We start from the raw sequence: 24239 nt of genomic DNA, 5'->3' as shown, positions 1-24239 counted from the left end.
ACCCCAAATGAAAATGGGAACAGTCCTCCTCTCTGTCACTTTCTGGCCTTGCTGGTTCCTCATTCCAACAGTGGAATTGCAGCTGAGACACAGGTTAAGATCAAGCAATTCTTATTCAGCATCTGCGGCAGAATCGGACTGGATCTCATTTGGGAGACCATTATGATAATGTGACAACAGCCTCTATTACCATCAAGGCTAGAAGTGCTTCCAGGAAGCACACTGGCTGATTTGGAAAGCTGTGATCTGTTCCCACTATTTCTGGCAGATTCATTAATACCAGACCCTGCGTGGCACAGCATGAAGGATTTGCTGCTGTCCCTTTTTGCTATATCTATGCTGAGATGGGGGTCACCAAGTCATAAATGATCCTGGCCTGATTCCAACTACGTATTCAATGCTGCAAATGTCTTTTGTGTGTTGCCTCTTCGTATCTTGTAATGACAGGGGAAGGTTTTTTTAAACCCAAAAGCCAAGCCATTCTTGGGGTATGAAACAGTGACTGTTTTTACCACCAGCACTATGGATTTTGTTAACAACCTTATGAAAGACAAGTGAGAATGCTGCTGGCTGAGGTCCTCCTTGGCCCCAGCAGCAGCCCTGGCTTCACCATCAGTTCAGCAACACCTACCTGCTCCAAACCTAATGAAGAAAGCATTGCCAGTAAAAACCGGTATTGTGCTGGAGGGATTCTAAAACTCTGTAGTTATGTCAGCTGTTCCATTTCTTCTGAGCTTGATCTTAAACCTCACTTTAGCCAATTTACCCAGAAGCCTGTGTCTTCCATCCAGAAAACCCATCCTTTCAGCAAGCCCCAATGCCAGCTGTTATGTGGCTTTCTAACACACAAAGTTACATTTAGCTGGTCAGTTCCTTCCCTGCTGATCTGGCACCAGCCTCCCACAGCTGATGTTCAGACTTGGATCCTGACAACAGCAGCCGTGAAGTAGGTTTGTTACTGAATCCCGGTCAGAGTCCAGTCAGGAGACAGGACCAGAGTCTGTCCAGGAGAACGGGTGAGAGGCCAGAGTAAGGACAAGTGAGAACATGTGTCTGTGCGGGGTCCATCTGGGAGACAAGCTACTTACAGAACAGGTCCAAGGGCCATCCAGGAGACATGGCTGAGCTGAAATGGGGCTCCTAGAGCAATGGGCATTAGGTGCAGGGCCAGGTGAGGCTCATCAGGGCCCTGACAGTGAGTTGCTGCAGTTCAGTATCTGCCACTTCTCCTGTCATGGATCTTGTTGGTGACCTGTGATAGTCTCTGTCCTCACTCTCTGGGCAGTGTATGATCTAGAAAGAAGCTGGGTCCTGAGCTTCTGTTAACCTTAACCCAAGTCTCCTGGCACGAGCCTTCATCTTAGATGTGAGGTATCTGCAGAAGATATCTATAAATTCTTCTCTGCAAGTCTTGTTTTTCTGAATTCAAACCTTAAGCTGACCACCACCTTGAACTTGCAACCAGCCAACCTGAACGTGGCCAAAGACTGGCTTTCCTGATCCCATGCACCGTCGTAAGCCTGTGGGATCCACCTGCCAGCACGTTAGGCTTGCTCAGTAACACCTGCTTTCCTGAAATCAGGAAATTCACTTCAAAATAGCCAGTAAGCCATCAACTGCCTCAGAGCTAGCTATAGGCTCAGCTGTGCTGCTGGCAGTAGTCTTCATGTTATACCTGTGGGGTTTACCTGCAAACAAGAAATCTGAGTTGAGAGCTGTTTTTTTATTGTTGTATCTTGCCAGTCTTGCGGAGCTGTAGGAAGACGAATTAGTCAATGTGGATGATAACTCAGGGTAAGTTTCTGGACAGCTGGGTGGCAAATTTTTGCTAAATGGGCGAGCGGTCAATCCTGCAAGGTAGACAGAGACCCAATGACTGTCTCTGAGCTGACACCCCACAATGCACCCACTAACCACAGCCCCTCTCTTGGCAACAAACCTTTTCCTTCCTCATGTCCTCATTCAGACTCGAACTATAACTCTCACCTGAAAATTTGTCTTACTGTGGCCAGAGCTGAAGCTACTGCTGCAGAGCTGGCATTGCGCCAGTCATCATGACTGCAGGACTGGGATGTCAGATGGAGCCAGTAAGGCTGAGTGCCGTAGGCCTGATTTCTAGGAAGAGCTGTGTGTCTGGCCGGTGGGAAGGCTAGGCTGAGGTACTGGGCTGGCATTCAGCTGAACTGCAAGGAAAAGGGATGCTGAAGAGATAAGGTTGTTTTTAAAACCTGTTATTTCCACGGGGTGGAAGTAAGAAGCTGAGTAAATTGCTTGAGGGTGGATTTGGAGGTGACACAGCTTGCTGGCCCCAGTGTAAAGGGTGACATTAGGGTCTAGGACATCAAGGCCTGAAGATATTCAACATCCAAGTAGGTGCTGGTGTGTGTGGTTGCTTGCTCAGCTGGTGGATCCCCAGTCACATGGGAGAGTTTGTATTATGGCCCAGCCTCAGAGAAGCTGTGAGGCAGTGTGTGTTCCTCAGCTGTAGACACCTATAGCAGCAGCATATGAAGGGTTGCTGTCAGAAGCTTTTAATGAGGTTCTGAAGGCAGTAGTTAGGTCACAGCACTGAATTTAAAGCCAGGATGTTATTTGCAGGTTGGATTGAGTTGAGAGGAAGGAAGTGGAAGAGCTAAGTTTGGTGTCAAGACCAGAAGGGAGAAGCCCCATGAAGCTAAAACAAAGGCCAGCATTGGGTGGTGATCTTGAGGTGGTTACTGACACCTTAACTGTGGCTGAAACAAGGGTTAGTGCTCAGGCAGAGGGCAAGTTGTTTTGTAGCAATCTGAGGATCATGCAGGGCACAAATGGGAGTTTCTCTTTGCAAGCAGTCATCTTTATTTGCACTGAGCTTGAAATGAGGTTATTGTGCATGTCTCACCAGGATGAGTGTTATGGTTTTCAGCAGAGTTGAATGTTATTGTAAGACTCGGCCAACTCTGTGGAGCTAGGAGGAAGGCTGATGACAACAAGTAGAATAAGAAAGAAAAGCAGTAATTTAGAAATGTGTGGCAGTCTTTGTGAAATGCATAAAGTTAGATTTGGAGTCGGGGTTTTGGCTGACACAGGATGAACCCAAAGGAGTATTGTTAACTCTGGCAAGGTTTCTGTGTCAGCTGGTGAGCTGTACGGGTGTGGTTTGTCCTGATAAACGTAACACAAGGGTTATTAGAGCTAGATTAGGGGTAGGTGTAAGTTGTGGGTTTGAAAAATATTGAGTAATGAGGTCAGATTTTGTCAGCCCTTGTGATGCTTGTAGTGTAAATTAGATGGCTGAGGATGTGAGAGAGGTCTATGCATCCCTGACTGTGTGGAGGAGGGGAGCGTATAGAAATTAAGGTGTATCAATTAAATCTAAGAGGACACAGGTTCAAAGCAAGCCAAGGAGGTGGCTTGCAACAGGTAGTTCAGCTGGGGAGCTCCTTCCTGCAGGATGCTGTGGGTGTGCTGAAAGTTTATGCAGACTCAAAAGAGAGATTTGCCAAGTTAAAAAAAGAAATCCAGGCTACTATATATGCAGAAACCATGTTCAACTTGGGGACATTATGCTAGCTAGAAACGGGAAAAAATTATCATGTTCTTATATGCTTTGCTTGGCATTAATTTTTGGTCACTGCTGAGAGAGGAACCTGGTCTAGACAGACCTTTGATGTGGCCCAGTTTGGCTTTAGAACGTGACTACGTGTTCTGTGTAACCTGTACCCAGTTTTGGGCAACACAAACGTATAAATTATACAGATAATTACTTATTTAACCATTGGAAGACAAAATATGCTGGAATAGTGACAGTTTTTTAGTCTTTAAAAAGAATAATCATCTGTTCGGTATGTTCACTAAATTACTGTCCTTAAAATTACAAATGATATTCCCAGACACCTTAAAACTTCCAGTGACATAAATGAAAGCCATATTTCCATGTCCTTCAGTGTGTTTCTTGGCAAGAGTGATCTGAGAAGATGAAATCTGTCCATCATTCCCTTTCCCGGCGAAGGCAGAAATGAAGGTGTTGGGAATCTTGCTGTTTGTAAGCCCTGCCATTGCAGGCTGTTGTATGCTGCAGAAGGGATGTACCTTCTTCAGTGACCTGCCTTAAAGACCATAGATTTCCTGTCGTTGTGACTTGCCATCCCAAAATCTGCTGTAGGTGATCTGTTGCAATAGAAAACCTGATCTCAAACCTCTGTTGAAACATTCTGGCTTGTACTGGATGAAAGTTGAGGAAGAAGGCAATTGAAAAGGTTTTGAGAGCTACCCAGTTTTAGGTAAACAGTGTACTGAAGTGCAGCTCAAGTGCTAGCAGGTCGTTGAGTGGTGGGGCTGTCATGTTTCAGGCATTTTGCACAATGTTTCTTTCTTCTGCTCTTCTTGAGGGCAAAGAAGTAGGAGGCCTCCAGGTAAATGGCTTGTATTGCTAACACCATAGTAAGACAAGGGAAAAGTCCGTTGTATAGCATCTCTCAAGGTGTTTGAAGCAGATTTAGTCCTGCCAGCCATTTCAAACTAAGAAAGTATGGGGTTTTTTTAAACTATATCTTTGGGAGTCAAGTCATATTAATTTTTGGTGGCATTTGCTTGTGACCTCCCTTGGCTGATCACTCTGGGCAAGAAGCAGGCTTCTTTGTGGTGTTGCATTAAATAGTTAATGCATTTCTACTAAGACTGCCTTGAGATAACGTTGTCCTACGGTTGAACTGCTCTCTGTAAGCCGGCTTTCTGTATTTGCTGTTTCAATCAGGTAAATGAGAATTCAGTGCCTCGGAAAGCTGAAGAAATGCTTACACATAAAAACTGGCACATGCTCCTTTTCATAGAGATTTGTGACTGTTTTCTGAGCAATGCATTTAATAATCCTAGTTGTAAATTCAAAGAGAATGAACTGAGAGGTACACAACAGACCTGTGCTGGAGAAGTGGGTCCCTGTGCCAGCCAGCTCTGCCAAGACAATAGAAGTCAAGTGCAGCAACTGCTCTGGTATGGGATTTTCACTGACCTTAGGCTGGGAACTGGAATTAAAATAGACCCCTGTGACATCAGTTCTTAATTATCCAGGCTTGCACATGCTTCCTGAGTGGAAAAGTTCAGCCCCACTTGTAATCTCTGCAGGCACCTAGCATTCAGGGCTTACTTCTAGACAAAAGGGAGAGCAACAGCGTCAGTAAAAATTGCTGTCATGCCTACCCAGGGGCCAGACAGTCCATACATTAAGTGTAAAATGTATTCTTTATTTCAAGGGGGCTGGGGGAAAGCCTATCTGGAAGATGGTGCTACAAAGCAAAGGCCATCCTACAGTAGCAGGTTCCCAGAGCCACATGAAAGATTTCAGCATCTCTCTTAGTTAAGTTTTCTTGGTTTAATGAATAAACTCAGGTAGGTATTGCTGCTCTGGAAATCAGCTTGATAGGCATTTTTAATGGGCCATGGTGCTTGCTGCAAGTGTTGGTTACACAACAAGCCTTCCCTTCCAAAAGCCTGCATGTGCAGTGGAGGGGGTGCAGGCGAAGCAGAGGCCACTGACTCCTATAGGCACGATGCATTTTGCTTTTCAGAATACTTCCATGCAGGAAGGCTGGACCATAGCCAGTCTCTGGGGCAAAGCAGCATGTCCAGGACATCCCTTTGGCTCCCGCCAGTGTGGGGTAGGTAATGCTCTGGGGTGCGATGGACCGTTTCCAGAAATGTTATCACAGCGGGTTTATGAGGTCTGGTTTTTAATTTCCTGAGGATCAGCCACCAGTATCTCAGCGGCTGTCCAGTAGATGCTCCATCCCCTGCCACCTCAATGAGCCTCTTCTGAGGCAATTGCCCACTGATGGCTGGGGGTTTTGGCTGTGTGACTTCTGGAGTGCGTTGCTGTCGGTGGCAAGCTGTGGATCACGTTTGATCACAAGGCATGCTCTCACCCACAGCACATGGGGCTTTGTGGAGGGAAAGCAGTACATGATCGGTCTCAGGTTTTCCAGCATTGAGACTCTGACAGCAGGCTCGGGTTTCACTGGAAATTCACAGGCTCTTTGAAAGCCTACTCTGCAAGAATTTGTTATTTTTCAGATTCCTAGCCACAGAGTTGAAACAGCTGAGAGGGTGCCGTTCACCAGATCAAAGCTCTTCAGGCTGTAAAGCTATAGAGCACATCGTAGTCTGCCTTTCCCTCTGTGCCCGGGGTGCATATAAACCCACCTTCCAGAGGAGTTACCTTGCTATTCATGAAGCTGCAGCTGTCTGTTTATTTGTATCTTTGTCTTTCGTACTCTGTCCTCTACTGACTGACAGCTTTTTTTCCCTAGATGCAAAAGTTTTGATGAAAGGGAACACATAGGCACTTTTTCCAGTTACAAGGATTTTCTGTCTAGTCAATATTTGCATTTGGATGCTAAATTGAAATTGGAATGTCTATTGCTTCCTTGTGTAGTCTTACTCTATCACTGAATGTGCTGCATAGGCAGAGTGTGATTTTTCTTCTAAGGCTACGAAAAGAAAATGTTTAGGCTGACAGTATACAGAGCAGGAAAATAAACTCATGTGGGAAGGTATGACTGGACTGGCAGTTCCCCAGGGGAAGTGCAAATATATACAATTTTAAGACAATATCCTTAAATACCACCACCTGGTTATAACTGCAGCCACATGTGTCCTAGGAGGACATTATTGTGAAGCGGCTCATCAAACACACTTGGTTTTAGGGCTTTGTAGAGGATGAAGAAAGCCTTGAGTTGAAATCAGTTCAGCTGTTAATGCAAGTGAGAAGCTCTTTTCCGTAACAAAGGAGCTCTTCTCACCCTTACAGTGAACTGAAACTTCCCTGGCTCGCTGGTAGTGTCTGTTCAGAAGAGTATTAACAAGGTCTGTGACTTCTGAAAGGGCAACAACTACCTTCCTGCTTCTGTTTCAGATCCCCTCTTCTTCGTACACCCCATTCTTTTCCCAAATACCAATTAAGTGCACTGTTATCACCTGTCTTCTTAGATAGGTCCATTTTTTCCCCAACCAGGAGAATATTTTGCCTTTGCCTTGCTAAAATCTCCAATGCAGGAAAATCTGCTTGCAGGTGGATACCCTGTTGGGTCATGGGGGTAAGGTTGCTTATCAGGAATGGGACAGGTTGTCCCTGAACTGGGTAAGTGGTAGGTTGTACCCACTGTGTGCACCTACAAAGAACAGTCACTGGCCCCTGTTTTTCCATGCAGCTTCTGTGGGACATGGTCTGAGTCTTGTGATCGCTTGTGTAGCTCAGTTTTGGAAAGAAATCTGTAAGCATAGTCCCTGGGTGCTGGGTAGAAAAGCTTAAAATGCTCCAAAATCAGAAAGCAGATGAAACTCCTCATAAATTTCTGTAAATCTTGTAATATTTTTTTTTTAGCTAGTCTCATAATCCTCACATGCTGTGATCGCCTGGATTTGGCAGAGCTGAGACTATGGCTTTTCCAAGCTTGTTAGTCTTGATTACAGTAAAGGGTAACAGATGATCTCTCAAGTGTTTTTCTGTTGTATTGTTTATGGCTTTAGGTAGTACCCTTTACTTTCATTTTTGCAACAGAAGCAATTAATTCAGGTAGTTGTATCTTGCAACAGGTTGTAGATACGAGTCACCCTGTATTTATCTCAAACATGGCACACAACAGTCAGTACATTTAAACTACAAAATTTAAAACTAAGCAAACAGGATTGCCATGACAACACCGGCTACCTACAGGAGGAGCTGGTTTTATGAACATGGCAGAGAAGTGAAAAGGAAACACTTGATACTTGCTGAAACTTGGATTTCCGTGTTCAGTTTGCAAATAGAAAAAAACCCAAACAACTCTGCTGTAATGCAAATGATGTTACCCAGCCCGAGGGAAAACCGATTGCCCATCAAGAGGCAGATTCTTCCAGTCACCTCACCAGTAACACTGTTTTGCCCGAGATTAATCGATGGAGTAGATGTTACACGCAGGGATTTTTCTCCCTTGGAATTCCAGTGGACATGAACAGCAATATAAAGATCTTTTAAATTAAAATATAATTCAGTTAGTCAACTAATTTAAAGAAAATACTTTTGTTACCATTTGCAGGTAGGTTGCTGAAATGCAATTAGCTCCTGGAGTGATTCTGTGAATCTTTGAGTCTTTTCAAAATTTGCCAATTATTTCCTTGAGGTGTCAGCTTTGGTGAGAGGGTTCTTCCAAAGTTTCTCCTGCATTTAGCTTTCTTCCTGATTAGCCTTGTAGTATGAGAACCACACAGATATAAAGGAGTATCATGTGCTTTTGACAGCCATAAGTAAAAAGCAGTACTGAAGTGTCAGTAACTATTATTAGCATCCTGTTATTTTTCTGTTCCTAGTACCTAGAATAGCGATAGCTTTATTTTATACAGACATCCATTGTATTCAAGGATAGGTTACCAATGCCGAAAGCATATCCAGACTTTTGCCTGGATCAGAGCTTGCTCAAGGCTTTCTTGCAGCTTATAAATGCCTCCTGAAATCAGGCACTGCCCTCCTGGATCTTGCTTCTGTGCCTGCTAATGGCACATGCACAGTCAATGAGGGTGTTCAGGCTTGATGACAAGAGATGTGGCCAAGGGCTATCCAGTAGGGTGTCTGGACAGGTGAACCAGCTGACCGTATATAGATGGTAACGACTGTCATAGGCTTTAAAATTATTCACTGCTGTTGGCAGAGTGTATTTAAGAGACTAATTATTGCTGTAATGGAATGGGGTGATTGTCCATCCCCTCTGGGACCTGCCTCTGGCAACAAGTTGTGCACATGGCTCCCAAGGAAGACAGAAACCTCACAAGCACATGGAAAGAGAGACTTGTTTACAACCCCCTCCTGATCAGCACATGTCTTCTCATTTTCAAGAGCAGTTTGTCCTAACCTTCCACAGAAATGCATTAACTCAGTTGATATGGCTACCTCGAATTCCTCTTAAAATTTGTGTCATCGTTTAACCCTGGCTGGCAACTAACCCCCACACAGCTACTTGCTCATTGCCCCCTGCTAGTGGGATGGGGGAATCAGTAGAGTAAAAGTAAGAAAACTCGTGAGCTGAGATAAAGACAGTTTAATAGGTGATGCAAAAGCAGTGAGCACAAGCAAGGAACTCATTCACCACTTCCCATGGGCAGGCAGGTGTTCAACCACCGCCAGGAAAGCAGGGATCCATCAGGTGTAACGGTTACTTGGGAAAAGAAACTCCATCGCTCTGAATATCCCCCCCTTCGTTCTTCTTCCTCAACTTTATTTGCTGAGTATGGCGTCCTATGGCATGGAATATCCCTTTGGTCAGTGGGGGTCGGCGGTCCTGGCTGTGTCCCCCACTAGCTTCTTGTGCTCCCCCAGCCCGCTCGCTGCTGAGATGGGGTGAGAAGCAGAAGAGCCCTTGGCTCTGTGTAAGCGCTGCTCTGTAATAATGAAAACATCCCTGTATTATGAACACTGTTTTCAGCACAAATCCAAAACACAGCTCCATACTAGCCAATATGAAGAAGATTAACTCTACCCCAGCCAAAACCAGCACAATTTGTTAAACTGACTCAATTTGTTGTGGCAGCAAACTGTGTTTATTTATTCTGTGCTGCATAACATTTTATTAGCTCCCACCTTATCAGTGAAGATGCAGAAAAGCAACTAGTCCGTCTTTTGCAGTGGTGCATTTTGTAAAGATCCCAAATGTTGTGTCAGTCCTTCCTACTCAACAGCCCAGCCTGAGTAAGTTGGGGAGGGTTTCTCGTATGTGTTTTGGTTTGCATACAAACTTCCATGAATATTGTGGTACTTATTGAAAATGTTAATGTGCCATGGCATAAAAGGACACTCCCTCCAAAAGCTGGGCTCTCCTAAGGCATCAAGTGCAAAACTAAGTCAGTACTGCTGAAAATCCTAATGTACACACTTGTAACAGTATTGAATGCCATTACATTATTCAGATTGACATAAATGAACATACTTTTTCTTTTAAAAGTAAAGCTAGAAATGGATCTCAGTTTGGCTTTTAGGTAGCTGTAAATAGATGCTGGCAACCTTTTCTTAGTTGACGTTGTGTTGAGGCTGGTACAGAAGTCTTGTTTTGTATCGCAGCCGAGCAGAGGTGAGGCCAGGCCACATGTAACATCACGAGTGAGCGCCTTGTGATTAAGCTCCACCAGATTTTGCATTGCTGTGTTTCTCTGTAATGAGGTCCAGAAAAGATTGGCTTGGTGACTAGAAAAGATGTATTTGTTTCTTTAGAAATAGTGAACAATCAAAATTGTAAGAGGAGATTGAGTAAAATTAGATTATGTTTTTGAGGGATGCTTTCTTAAATAGAAACTGGCTTTTTAATCACTGCCTCTGTTCAGAGAGAAGATGGATTTTTTCTGACTTTTCCCCTTGTTTACTACCTCAGAGGGGGGAGGGGAGGAAAATGGAGGCATAGAAACATACTAAATGGCTGAAAACCTTAAAAATGTGGGAATATTTCGTTTTCCATCAGAACTGGGAGCTTAGAAAGATTTGCAGGGAAATGAGAATGTGTCTTTTCCACTGTTTACAATGAGATGTTATTCCAGCTCTGTAAGCCTCCCTTCTTTTGGGTCTCTGTGCTGCTGCAGATATTACTTTTTTTTTCAGATGAGAAGAGAAACTGATATCCTAACTGTCTGTCGTTATTTAAACATGGTTTCACAAAAAATTTAGGCCTGTTCCATCCCTGTGTCTTGGCACAGCACCCATCTGGGAACTTCCATCCTGCCTGCCTGGAGTCACGTTTAGCTTTGGTGTCTTACCCCTTCTGCAACAAATACAATATAATGTTGTTAAGTGCTGCTGTAAGGGGATGCATTTTGACCCCAAAGAGGCATGTCTGTAAGTGGTGAGTGAAACAATTCTCTGTCCACATGGCGTGACATCTCTTGGGCATCCTTTGTTATTGTTTTAATAAACCTGCTAAGGTACTGCAGCAACTGCATGTGGTAACAACAGCAAAAGCAGGCTCAGATGGAAGAAATCCTATGCAGGATAGAATATAACTTCATTTCTTTTTGAGTATTTGCCATCTTTAGTGCTGTTCATAATGTGGATTTTCCATCTGCAAGCCAAGGAAGATTTTGTCTGTTCTAAGACTGTTGCAATTTTGGTTGGTTGACTTCATGACTGCTGTAATAATCTCCAACCTCTTGCATACAAAAGTATTTGAACTTTTATAAATGTGGTTTAAGAGGGATGCACGTTGGGCAAGTAGGTGCCAAGCAGCAAAAGGCTGAGAGGGAGAGGGGATGTTGGTTTTATTTTATTTTTTTCTTAGTGTTTCCCACCCGCCTCCCTTTTTTCTTGTTTTCTTTAGCCCAATCATACATATGCTGTTCTTGCTCAGTCTTCTGAAAGCCTGCATACTTCCCAGAGGGCAGCATGTTTCCCATTTCCATTCCCCATTAATTTCCTCTCTGCTGAGAGTACCAATTAATGAAGATTACAACACTTTGAAAGGCTCCCTGCTTCTCCATCGCTTCTGTGGCCCATCTCATGCAAACTGTCCCCAGCCCTAATAAGCTATGATGGGATCAGCCATGAATCACTCTCTGCTTCCCTTCTTCTGTATTTCCTCTCTGTGCTGGGATGCGAAGAAAAAAGGTCTGAATTTTAATTGCTCGATATTGTGCACATAGGAGAAATCATAAATTGTAAGTTAACCTCAGCTAGAAGGACATTTTGTGTTGCAGGAGCGATGCAGTGAACTGTGTAGCAGTTCAATATATGTATGTACCTGCTTAGTTATTATTCATTTATTGTTGAAGTTGGTAGAAAGTCACTTCAAAAATTTAACATTCAATAGGAGATGAAGACCTCTTAATTTTCCAAAGGCTGGTGCACAGAAACCATGCAAATATTATTGATTTTATGTTATTTCTTTAAACGATCTGTTGAAGTGCCCCTTACCTACGTTAGCATCATCTCTTTATTGACAGAAAGTTGTGGTATTGCCTGTGTGTGCAGAGTTTTGTGGGTTTTTGGTGGGTTGGGATTTTTTTTCTCCCCCATCCTTCCATATAGTATGTGGTAATTGCCAAAGAAAAACGTTTCGTATGTTGACGGTCATTTCATGTATTATGTTACCTGTTCTCTTTTGCAGGTTTCTAACTTACTCCTACCTTCTGGCCTTCAATGCATGGCTTCTGCTGGCACCGATCACCCTGTGCTATGACTGGCAGGTCGGCAGCATCCCTTTGGTCGAGTCTGTTTGGGATGTGAGGAACTTAGCCACAGTGTTCCTGGTGCTGGTGATGATGTTACTTAGCCTGCACTGTATAGCTGCATTCAAGGTAACACCAAAAGACATGCAATACAAAGTTTTGTTTAAAATCTTTTGTGTCCTAATCTTCAGATGTAATGGTCAGTAAGCATGAGTTTTCCTCTCAAATGCATTGGATCGAGATGAAAAAAACATACCACTATATAACTAATGCAGGCAAGCATAACAGATAAAAATGTCCCTCTAGTTCAATGTCTCAGTCTCTAATTGGTCTGATTTGAGGGCAAAACTTGGCCTGGAGTACTGCATTCAATTACTGCTAATGATCCAAACCCCACTGAAGTTGTTAAGCATCTCTGCCTCTCCCATAGTCATTAGGCTCTTAGTCGCTTGCTTCAGACAGGACTGGGACCTGTCATCTGTAGAGCCATTTGAAAATAAAATCAGTTATTTTATTCGTACCTTTGCTATGCTTCTAAAACCTAAACGTGGATACATCTTGATAAGAAGGTTTCCCATCAGCAGAGTAATGGAATGTGGAAATTGGAAATGATCTGGAAACTGTTATTTAGCGTAAATAATACAGTTAGTAAGCCATGCTTCACAGTTCAGCTTTCCAGATCCACCATTAATTGTATGGCAGAAATGAAAGTGAGGTTGTACTAGAGTTGTCACAGATCAGATATGAACTTACATGGAAGGGGGTTTTTGTGTGGATCATAGAAAGTTGCAAGCTATTCCTCCTTCAGCTCTGTTGTGGAGGCTTCTTTAGGAGAGGTATTGGTAATCATTTTTTAAATAGTGCAGAAGTTTCTCTTCCTTAAACATACTTATCACTGAAAAGCATAGTAGGGGAGTGACAGGTTTTTAATACCTATATTATGCTAAAATGTGCAGGTCATGTACGTGCTTCACTCTCTACCCTGGCAGTCTTCCTGTGCTCCTGATAAGAGACAGAAAATGAACCAAGCAGTTTGAGACTCTGGAGTCATTAATTTAGGTTATACATTGACTGATGCTGTATGGGAAATATAGGAAAATACCCTATAGGGTATTCACTAGTTCTACCTGCAGGTTGTACATCATCTTGTATTCCTCCTGTTTTCATTACTCACTGCTAGAGATATTCAGAAGTGTTTGTAGTAGACCTAATCCTGTTCCCAGGGAAGTTAATGATAAAATTCTCATTAGCCCAGTACTGAATACTTCTGAAAAATCTTATCCCATGTTCTTTGAAGTTTTGGTTGCTTTTCATTTCTTCTCCTGTTGTTGGAATTGGTACCATGTATAAGATTAATGTTGTTGGTTTGCTGGGAAAAAAAATCTTTCAAGATTATCCAAAGACGTTTTGTGTTATTTTGGGTAAAACAATAATCCAGAAGGATTGCTTTGGGTACCTGAATAGTTTGTCTTCTCTCAAACTAAAACCCAAAATATTTCAAAATACTTTGTGCATTAAGTGTCTAGAAGTTATCGTACTTCTTTTCCATCTGGGTTTTTTTTGGGTTTTTTTTTTTTCCTTAAAGGCAAAACATTTCACTCTGGATTTATGAATAACACTGCTTGATTTGAAGCTGCCACTTCTTATTTTTTTAAGAGTAAGTTCTCTGCTTTGCTCTTAACCACTATTAATGTTGCATTAAGCAACACGAATTTAATTCTCCAAGCATTTACTTAGTGGATGCTTTGAAATTAATCTTGTAGATTCCTTTGTGTTTATCCTTGAAAACCCTAAACTCGGAATAAGTTGAACCTGAAGTGATCTGCTTTTGTGTCTAAGCCAAGTAAAACCAGAACCATCACCTATTCTTGGTGAAGTGCTCTAATCAGTCTCTACTCACAGCCTCCCAGCAAACCCACTGTGAACGCAGAACTGGTAATGGTCCCAGTGGGTCAACTTGGACATGTTTCCCACAGCTGTAGGTATAATTAGAGGTAGCTGAGATATTCTGCTTTTCAGGAAGTTCTGAATATCTAAAACTATTTTCTATTTTATTTTAATGACTCTCTTAACAACCCAGTTTTGATACTGCCACGAAGTGGTATGAAGCTGATTGGGTGGTGCCGAGCAGAATGAATTATTGAGGCAAGCAAACAGTAGGAAGAGGCACGTTTCCTGGAAATAAATTGTCCTGTTTGGCTTTAGACAGTCTTGGGAATGTCTTCTACAGCTAGGAGAGGGAAGTTCAGGACATGTGAACTGCAGCCACAATTCATTATGTTAGGGTCTTAAGAAAGCTTCTTTCCAAATGCAACAGCAGTGGCCTTTCATATGACATTGTTCCCCCCAAGGAGGACCATCCTTCAGTGAAGCCCCAGGCAGGCTAGTTCTCAGTATTTTGCAGGGTGTAGGCAGCATGAGACGCATCAGTTAATTTTTCACATTTTATAAAGTGTAAGGTGTTCTGGTTTTTTTTTCGCAACAAATGCACAGACCTCTTTTAGCAGCCATTTTTCTCTCCTCTTTCATTGCAAAGTCTAAACTGGAAGCAATAGCTTGCAATTCTCTAAGGAATGGTTTTAGAGTGAACAGGCATGCCGTTTGTGTGCTGTTCATTTGAGTGTGTAGGTGTGCAGGGGTAAGAGAGGACAAAACCTCACATTCATTCTCATTGGCACTAACACTTTCCTCTCTGTGGTATGGAGAATGGAAATACTAGAAATGATTTTGGCAGAAGTGAAGACTGTGCAGTGAACACTGAACTGATTTTCAGTGGCAAGAGGCATTGAATGTGCAGCCACAAAACAAGCTCACAGGAGACTTGCAGAATATATTACATGGACTGTAATTAGAGAATGCATGTATTGGATTTCTGCCTTTGTTGCCATTGAATTTTAAACAGGGCTAATTTGTTGTTGACGTTTGTGATTAGGTTAATAACCCTGTTGGCATGTGTGTGTAGTGCTGATAAAGGACATCTAAGGGATGAAGCTTTTTTGTTCCATTTCACTTCATGAACATTGTCGTACCTCAGAAGGAGAAGAAACAGTGCAAGATTCCTACCCATAAGTGCTTTGCTTGGAACATATCTGTTACTGGGTGGGGTTCTTAATGCTGAAAACTGCAGAAACAGTGAAGGCAGCTTTCCAGTTTGTTATTGTTGGGCAAGAGAAGCCTCCCTTCTTGTCCACCTCATGCACTTTCACTGTTGTCCTCCTTACTTAATGAGGAAGTCACTTGAAAAATTGCTTTGTTAATTCCTTGTACATAACTTGTATTTGCTGGATCATTTCATCTGCGTAGTTAGTGTCAATCCTTCTTGCTTATTGGCCAAAGAGCTCCCCATGAGCACATGACAATTAATGTCCATCTTAAGGAGGCCTGATGGGAGTTAAGAAAAGGCCTGCCCCTTGTTGCATCTCCCACTGTGGGAGTAAAGGACCTTGGTGTCATTTCTGGCCAAGATTTTTCCATAGTGACTAACATGGCAAAGTTTCATTGTGTCATTAAGCACCTCTTTGAAATGTTTTGAGACTTGATTTTTCACCACGCAGATGCCTTCACAGCATGCTCTGAAAATTGGCCTCTCTTGAGCACCAAGAAGTCACCAGTGGGTCTCGAAATGCTCAAGCTCTCTTCAGCTCTTTGCAGTGAACTTCCTCACCCAGCCTGGTTGGGCTTCTAGCAGCATGCTGGGGATGTAACAAAGGCTGGGGATGCTATTGCAAATGCCTGCAGGCCAGAAAAATAATAATATTTGGGAAAAGATGAGTTTTGTTTATTGTTCATTTTCAAAGACAGCCTCAGCTGCAAGGAACTTACATTGTCTGTCTTCCAACTTCGGAACCAGGTAGATTACACAGGTACCAGTGGATTGAATGAAGTGCTATCTTTTTGGTTGCCAAGCCCACCAGTTACAAGGCCAGAGAAATAATCTACCTGGTGCTTCAAAGGGCCAGTAGCATATGCAAGGGCCCATAGCACTGCCTTTCTACACGGGAAGAAATGGTGAGCACCTGGTGAACTAGAGAGAGGACAGTTCTTGGCATAGCGTCTGGATGACAGTTATTTCTTTGACATGTCATAATGATTCAGTGAGCATGAAAGGAAGACCCTTCAGATGTTTGAAACACCACTGTGCCTGGCACTTTTAGGTCGCTGCTTAATTAGCAGTGTGATTAAAATGCAGCTTGTCCTGTGGTTGTAGCTATGAACGTATGTACAGAGCACATGACGGATCAGATACTGCTTTCTGTATGGTACCTGAGGGCTGATAGTGGGAAAAGTCATGTGTGTGCGATGGGGAAATTTGGAGCAAGGTGATCTGGAAAACTAATTTGAAACAGTAGCTTTTGTATCTGATCAGTCTGGGGGAATGTATTGTGCCTCATGCTGCTTGGCCCTTGTCTTGCATTTGTGCTCATGACCAGTGCTATGGAGGTACCTCGTGGTGGTTCACAGCACCTTCTACTATTCAGCAGGAACACATATTGATGTGCAGCAGAGCCGCTACTTATGTTTCACATCAATTAAAAAAAATAGTCTCTAGTGTCCTCTAGGATAAACCTCTTTAAAGAACATGCTTTGCTGTTCTGTGTGATGTGGCTACATATGGTACAGGAAGGTGTGATGGTTTTCTGGTTATAATCATTACATGCAACTGAGATATGTGTTATTATCCTTTCATATGCTACAGTTGGTTGTTTTTTCCTCCAGGTCTAATTTTAAGGTAATGCTGCCTCTTTATATTTCTCTGCATAGTGCTTCTTAGCCAAGACAAAGCATTTTATACTTATGACTTTAATTCGTGCTGTAATTGGCATCATATTGCCATTTATCTGGTGGTTTATATGTCTGAATATCATCTAAGCATATTCCTCAGTCACTCACAGACTATTTCTTGGCTGAAAATGTTTAATACCATGAAGGAGAGGAATGCATTTGCATCTCCCTTTGTGAGCATGTTTCTGTTGTTTTTGCTAGCACTCATTATGTGTGTTCTATCATGCTATTTACTTTACCCTGCACTCCTGAGACCTTTGCCTCGTTTCCCAGGTTTGGCATTTCATTAATAAATCACAGCTTATGGACCTTTCTGGGGAACAATTGCCTTTTATAATATTCTACAGTAGTACCAGCATAGTTAGAAAGTATGCCTAGCAAAATTCATATACCACAACACTTCCAGAACAATACCTGCTTCAAAGGCATGGCAAGGGTGAATAAAGCTATTTATCGACGGGGTTTATCTGATGAGCTGGAAACCACAGTCATTTTCATAAAAGGTCCATTTAAAATAAATCCTGCTTTCATTTTCCTGAGGGCCCACTTGAATTCCTTCCACACAGAGAGAAGGTCAGGACTGATGTTTGTAATCCTTAGCAGCAAGGTTTTTCTGTGCGGCTTCTGTTGTTAATGTTTTCTGCGGGGAGAGAGTAATAAGCCAGAAAGACTCTGTTTAGTGGAAGCTGGAGGAAGGTGGGGAGTCCCTTGCAGGTGCCCTGTGTGCCTTGGCAGCTGTATTTCTGCTCTGATGAGTGCTGCGAGTGGATCAGCTCCTGGTCCCTGGTGGGGCTGGAAGAAACACGAAAGCCTTCCCAGGGTGCTTGCTGTGCCAGCTGACAGACTTGAGCAAAAGAAGAAACCTTCCTCAGTCTGTATGCAGTTGCTATTCTAAATTAGAAAGCAAGCACAAGCACTGTCAAAATACCTTTTGCATCACTTTTTTTTTCTTGGTAGATGTTTGAAATAACAGGTTTGGAGTGTGGTACTCTGAGTAAATACAGCCATCACTGAAGTAGTTCTGATTTGGCTCACCATGAAGATATTCAGCATCTCACCAAATGGGCTCTTAACTCCTGCAGGAGTTTGTCACACTAGGTAGCTCATTTTCATAGGGCCAGGTAGTTCTGCCATTTTCAGCGTATTAACACTGAATTCCTATATTTTTAAAGATGCTCTTTTTATTTCTACCATTTTCTTCTTCTGATTTAATATTTCAAGGCCACTCAGAGCTGAAAGGTTTTGGAATGGCATAATAGTGTGGGTGAGTAGGAGAGGGTGGCTAGAATGAGGATCAAGAAATTTACAGCTGCAGGAGATAATGATGCTCATTGTGGTCTTAGTTAAATGTTAAGGCATGAAACTATTGTGTGATTTTTTTTTGTTGTTGTTTTGTTTTGTTAGGATCCTCTTGTTCTGTGTTACCTCTTGAGAGCAAATTTGCCATGAACAGAGTTGCTTTTCCAAAGATCATGCTGTCACGTACTGCAAGCAGTGTGCATGTGTTTAAATTTTATTCTTTCGGTTCCTGCTCTCCAGCCACTCCACATGGTGAAGCAGACTGCAGTCACAGAATGAAAGGGAAGGGGGAAAAACAACCACAAGGTCAAAAACATTATTCTAATTCCTGGAGCAATTTGTTGACTTTCCTATTTCCCTTTGGAATATTCCACTTCTTTCAAAGACGTATGTGCTCCTGCATCCTGCTCAAATTGGCTTGTCAAGTGGAATTAAAGGTTGCAGAGATTAAGGATTGGGAAAATGAGCTTATATCTTCAGGGAATTTTAGAAACCTGGGGAGAGAGTCTGTAAACACAGATCTGAATGGATGGGTAGCTGAGGTTTACAGAGAAAAAGGAAGTAGTAGATACCAAAATTTTACTTTAAGATACTAATACGAAAAGTGAAATATTGGTAGAATATACTTCTGTGCCCCGCAGTGGGTTATGGGATCGGGAAAGGACTACCATCTGCTTTTATTCCATAATTGAAAACCTGATTTCCAGAGCTGCTGAGCATCCACAGTTCCCACTGATGTAAATAAAGTTTTTAGGCACTTTTAGTATTTCTGAAAAATAAGCGGTTTTACAGACCAGGGCTTGCTTCCTTCTGGAAATGGAAAGCGCATGATCTTGTTAGAGTGCTCTGAGACATGTGCCAAGGATTTCTCTTCAGATAATCCTGGGTTAGGAATCCAGTGATACTTTCAAGGATTTTGATTCAGTTTCTGACTGGTATATGTTTGCCTGTACATCCGTTCCTGAACAGGTACTGCTACTGGTGAACTGGAAAGTAGTTCTTGTTGTTGCTGAATGCTCAAAATAGGATCAATGTGTCAAGTAGTTAATAAGCAGTCAGCAGTGATGGTCAAAATAGCATTGGAAATCTCCATGGCTCTGGACTATCTGTGAAGTATAAAATTTGCTTAATTCTAATCACTAGTAACTGTCGGTGATTTTTTAGAACTAGATGCTCACCGAAGAAAACAGAGTTATTTTAGGAAGACAGTGAGTTGTTAAGCCTGGCATTCAAGCAGCTGGTGCTACTGAAGAGCCTGATTTTTTTTAAAAAAAGAATTTATTATGAGATAAAAGAATAAAACTCCTCATAAATTATAGTGATTACAGAGTTTGTGGCTCTTTTTGTAGGAACAATCTGATTAAGCCAGGTGTCTGAGCCAGATTTCAAGCTGGGCAATTTTCTTTTCCTTACCAAATGTTTGAGTTTTTCAGACCATCTGTTGACACCTGACTTACAGCACCATTCACTTGGAAGTGGTGGCGAAAACAGCCACAGATCCACAGTGCCCTCCTGTTTGGCCACAGAAGATGCAGATGTACGTGTCCCATCCTGATTTCTGCTGGTGACCTAAAGGAGACTATGTTGATGGTACACGGAATGTGGTACAGCTCTGCCATGACCTCTGTGCCTGCACCAGTGAGGTGGGACTTGGGAGCACCCAGTGCTTGCTTCTGTGAACTTTACATCAACAGGATTTTTTTCCTGTGAAGGGATGAATCCCTAGGGTTGATTCCTGATTAGCTTAAGTTTGCTTTTTATCACCATATGCATGAATGCAGAGTGAATTTGACCTGCTTCTACACCATCCCTTTTATCTTTAATACTGTATATGTGGAAAGTGCAAGAGTAGATGTTTGCAGATCTTGACTTCTTGCCAGGTGAGATGCTGCCAGTGGTTTGGTGCAGACCAGTGAGGAGTCCTGTTGCTGAGCTGCTTGTGGCTTCATGAGTGACTGGTACAACAGGAATACATGAATTAAGTTTGTGTGCAGTCTGCGCTAAGGGTTTGCACGAATGGATGTTAGGAGTAAACTGAAGAAGTTCAATCCTGTCTGTGGTCTACAGACGGTCGTGTAGCTTCCTGAGCTGTAAGACAGGGATGAGGAGCAGAATGAAGTTTCCATAGTCCAGGAGAAAACATTTAGTGACCTGCTGCTCCACTTAGACACACACAAGTCTATGGGGCCGGATGGAATCCACCCAAGGGTACTGAGGGAGTTGGCAGAAAAGCTTGCCAAGCCACACTCTCTCCAGCATTTATCAATAGCCCTGGCTAACCAGGGAGGTCAAGCGTGATGCCCATCTACAAGAAGGGCAGGAAGGAGGATCTGGGAAACTACAGGCCTGTCAGCCAGACCTCCATGCCGGGGAAGGTTATGGAACAGATCATCCTGAGCACCATCACGTGGCACATGCAGGAGAACTGGGGAATCAGGCCCAGCCAGCACTGAGTTAGTAAAGGCAGGTCCTGCTTGACAAACCTGATCTCCTATGACAAGATGACCTGCCTAGTGAATGAGGGAAGGGCTGTGGTTGACCTGCAGCTTAGTAAAGGCTTTGACACTGTGTCCCACAGCATTCTCCTGGAAAAACTGGCTACTAATGGTTTGGATAGGTGTGCTCTATGCTGGGTAAAAAGCTGGCTGGGTGGCTGGACCCCAAGAGCGGTGGTGAATGGAGTTGCATCCAGCTGGTGGCTGGTCACAAGTGGTGTTCCTCAGGGCTCAATACTGGGGCCAGTCCTCTTTAATATCTTTATCAGTGATCTGGATGAGGGGATCAAGTGCACCCTCAGTAAGTTTGCAGGTTGCGGGGGGAGAGTTGATCTGCTGGAGGGCAGGATGGCTCTGCAGAGGGATCTGGACAGGCTGGACCAAAGGGCTGAGGCCAATTGTATGAGGTTCAACAAGGCTCAGTGCTGGGTCCTGCACCTGGGTCACACCAGCCCCACACAGCGCTACAGGCTGGGGCAGAGAGGCTGGAAAGTGCCTGGTGGGAAAGGGCCTGGGGGTGCTGGTTGACAGCAGGCTGAACGTGAGCCAGCAGTGTGCCCAGGTGGCCAAGGCGGCCAACAGCATCCTGGCTTGTATCAGAGCTAGTGTGGCCAGCAGGGCAAGGGCAGTGATTGTCCCCCTGTATTCTGTGGTGAGGTCAAACCTCAAATGCTGTGCTCAGTTTTGGGCCCCTCACTTCAAGAAAGACACTGAGGTGCTGGAGCATGTCCAGAGAAGGGCAATGAAGTTGGTGAAGGATCTGGAACACAAGGCTTGTGAGGAGCGGCTGGGGGAACTGGGGCGGTTTAGCCTGGAGAGGAGTCTCAGGGAGGACCTTATTGCTCTTCACAACTACCTGAAAGGAGACTGTAGTGAGGTGGGTGTTGATCAGTTCTCCTAAATAATGAGTGATTGGACAAGAGGAAATGGTCTTGAATTGTGCCAAGGGAGGTTTGGATTTCATATCAGGAAAAATTTCTTCACTGAAAGGGTGGTTAAGCACTGGAACAGGCTGCTTAGAGAGGTGGTGGAACCACCATCCCTAGAAGTGTTTAAAAAACACGTAAATGTGGTGCTTAGGGACATGGTTTAATGGTAGACTTGGCAGTCCTGGGTTAACAGTTGGACTTGATGATCTTAAAGTCTTTTCCAACCTAAGTGTTTCTGTGATTGAATCTCTGTGTCTTCTTTGATGGATAATGCACTTGCCTCCTAGGCCTGCAAGTGTTTGAAAATGTGTAACAGCAATCATTGCTTTTATACAGCCATGCACTGCCAACTCTCCTGGATACGAGCTTTTTTGCACTTGCAGTCAGATGTTCCAAGTATAATGTCTCACTGGCTGCAGTGGACCATCCAGAGCTTGCTGGCAGAGGGTGATTTATGCTTTTGGTAGGAAGGAAGTCTTTACTCCATGGAGGTGTTGGTTCTAAGTGGTGGAGAGGCAACGCTTGCCTCATTCTCAAAGTAAACTGTTAAAGGAAGACATTAAACCCATTTGATTGCCACCTTCCCATCAAACTGGCAAGCATGTATAAAGACCTTTGGAAACATTCCAGAGTAGAACAGAATGGAATTTGCTTGGACTTGTTTGCCCAGCTGCTGTCTTCCCCAAGGTGCAACTTTGTCCAGTCAGGAGGAAGGTTGTTCTCATGGCTCCACTTTCCAACACCTCAACTGTTGGAGTTGCCAGGGGATATGAACATAAGCCCTGCCATCACAGTGTGAGCCTTAATGGATCTGGCACCTCAGGTGATGCTTTCTCAATGGGAAAAACAGGAAATTTACAGTGGGCTTATGCAAGTCCATAGTTTATGACAGATATATTGAAGTAATCTGCGTAACCTCCTGTGTTCGTACTTTGTGGGCTCTGGCTTGTAGAAGACTTGTGATTTAATAGTCGGCAGCAAATATTTATTTGTGGCTCAGGAATATGTCTAGTATGTAACATGGGAAGATTTCGTTCAGTTGTAAACTCAAGACTTCCTTTTCCCCCAAATTGCCAAGGAAGCACTTTTTGAGATTTACTGCTGTATTGGTGGGTTTTGGCCTTGGAGTGATTCTTTGCCATTTTGTTTGGGATAGTGTGAGAATTGTTTGCTTTGCATTTGGGAGAAGTGGTGTTCTTTAGTTCTTTGATAAGTTTATGAAAAATAGCTGGTTAAAAAAAAAATCTTCTTTATTGGTTTTTGATTTGGCTTGTTGGTGGAATTATTCTTTTGTGGGTTTTTTGTGTTTTTTTGGTTTTTTGTTTGTTGGTGGGGTTTTTTGTTGTTTGTTTAAGATATAATGAAGGCCAAATTCTAATTAGAGGTGGATGTGAATTTGAAAACCCCCCACCAGACTGTCCGCTATAAAGAATGCGGTTTTGATTTGAAGTTGGCTTGTCTTTAACAAAAGGAATCATTGTAAGGTTAATTCAAAGTTGTTTGTTGTTGTTTTTTTTTCCCCAGAGACCTCTGTGACTGATAGGAAGATAAGTTTTATACTTCCAAAAGAAAGGACTAACTTTAAGAGGAAAGGAGATGTCTCTCTGAAAAAGGAATTAAGTGATCTATAATTTCTAGTCATAGCTTTTTTATTTTAAGGAAAAAGGAAGATGAACAAAATTGCCAGCTACTCTTTAAAAGCTTTCGCTCTGCTCCAGACACCTGGATGATGCTGGTTCTGCTGTCTTTAGCTCAGCTATCTCTTAGGTAGGCTCATATGACCAAAGTAGTTAAACCAAATAATGGTCCCAATACTTTTTTTTTCTTTTTCACTCCCTGAGAAATGTAACAAGCTACAGGTTGTTGTTGGGTTTTTTTATTTAAAGAACACATGGAGGGCATCCTCTGTGGCTTGTGTCGAGCGGAAGATCCTGCTGCACTCTGTTCCCGCAGCCCTACAGTACCAGTCCCTGACGTTCTTGAGCCATTATGTTCCGCTTGTCTACTCATTTATAAATCCACCAGCCTCTCCAGGGGAAGGGGAAATAAAAGCTGAATCTGCTAAGTAAATTTTGATAGGGAAAAAGATAAAGGAGAATGTGGTGTCTTATGAGACTTGTGCAGTTAGGTTTTAGCTGTCTAGGGTTATCACCTGTGGTACACAGAATCCTTTCAAGACACGTGGTTGCCTTTCTGTTCCTTTTTCTGTTTTCTCTGAGCTGCCTTGGTGAGCAGGTGTTAGCCCTTGCTGGGAGGGCAGGGAGACATAGCTCTGCTGCATCTCCAGCTCTCGCAAGGCTGGGATAGAAGAATGTGCAGCTCTTTGGTCAGGGCAAAGGCTGGTTTTGCTCAGTATCTAGTTGGCCAGTAGAAACTATTTAGGGAAGTGGGAAATAAGATCTGGCTGTGAATAGGGTAACTATTTCCTCCAGTATAAATTCTGAATTATGGGCAGCCAGTGGTTTAGGAATTGCTTGTACCAGAGGCTGCATCCAGACTGTCTCATTAATGGGCACAGATGAGTTTCAGGTGACCAGCAACCCTAACCTGCTCTCCTGCCCAGGGGATCTCCGCAGCCTCT

General features: G+C 43.2%; 1 protein-coding gene across 1 annotated transcript in view; it reads left to right on the top strand.

The window, feature by feature from the left end:
• TMTC1 (transmembrane O-mannosyltransferase targeting cadherins 1) overlaps nucleotides 1-24239 on the top strand; it is a 149171-nt gene that overhangs the window by 58563 nt on the left and 66369 nt on the right. The window contains 1 exon segment of the mRNA XM_040596045.1: nucleotides 12093-12282. Coding sequence (XP_040451979.1) covers nucleotides 12093-12282 — 190 coding nt within the window.

The sequence above is a fragment of the Falco naumanni genome, chromosome 5, assembly GCF_017639655.2.
Source record: "Falco naumanni isolate bFalNau1 chromosome 5, bFalNau1.pat, whole genome shotgun sequence".
Classification (NCBI taxonomy): domain Eukaryota; kingdom Metazoa; phylum Chordata; class Aves; order Falconiformes; family Falconidae; genus Falco; species Falco naumanni.
This window is presented reverse-complemented; position numbering and strand designations above follow the sequence as displayed.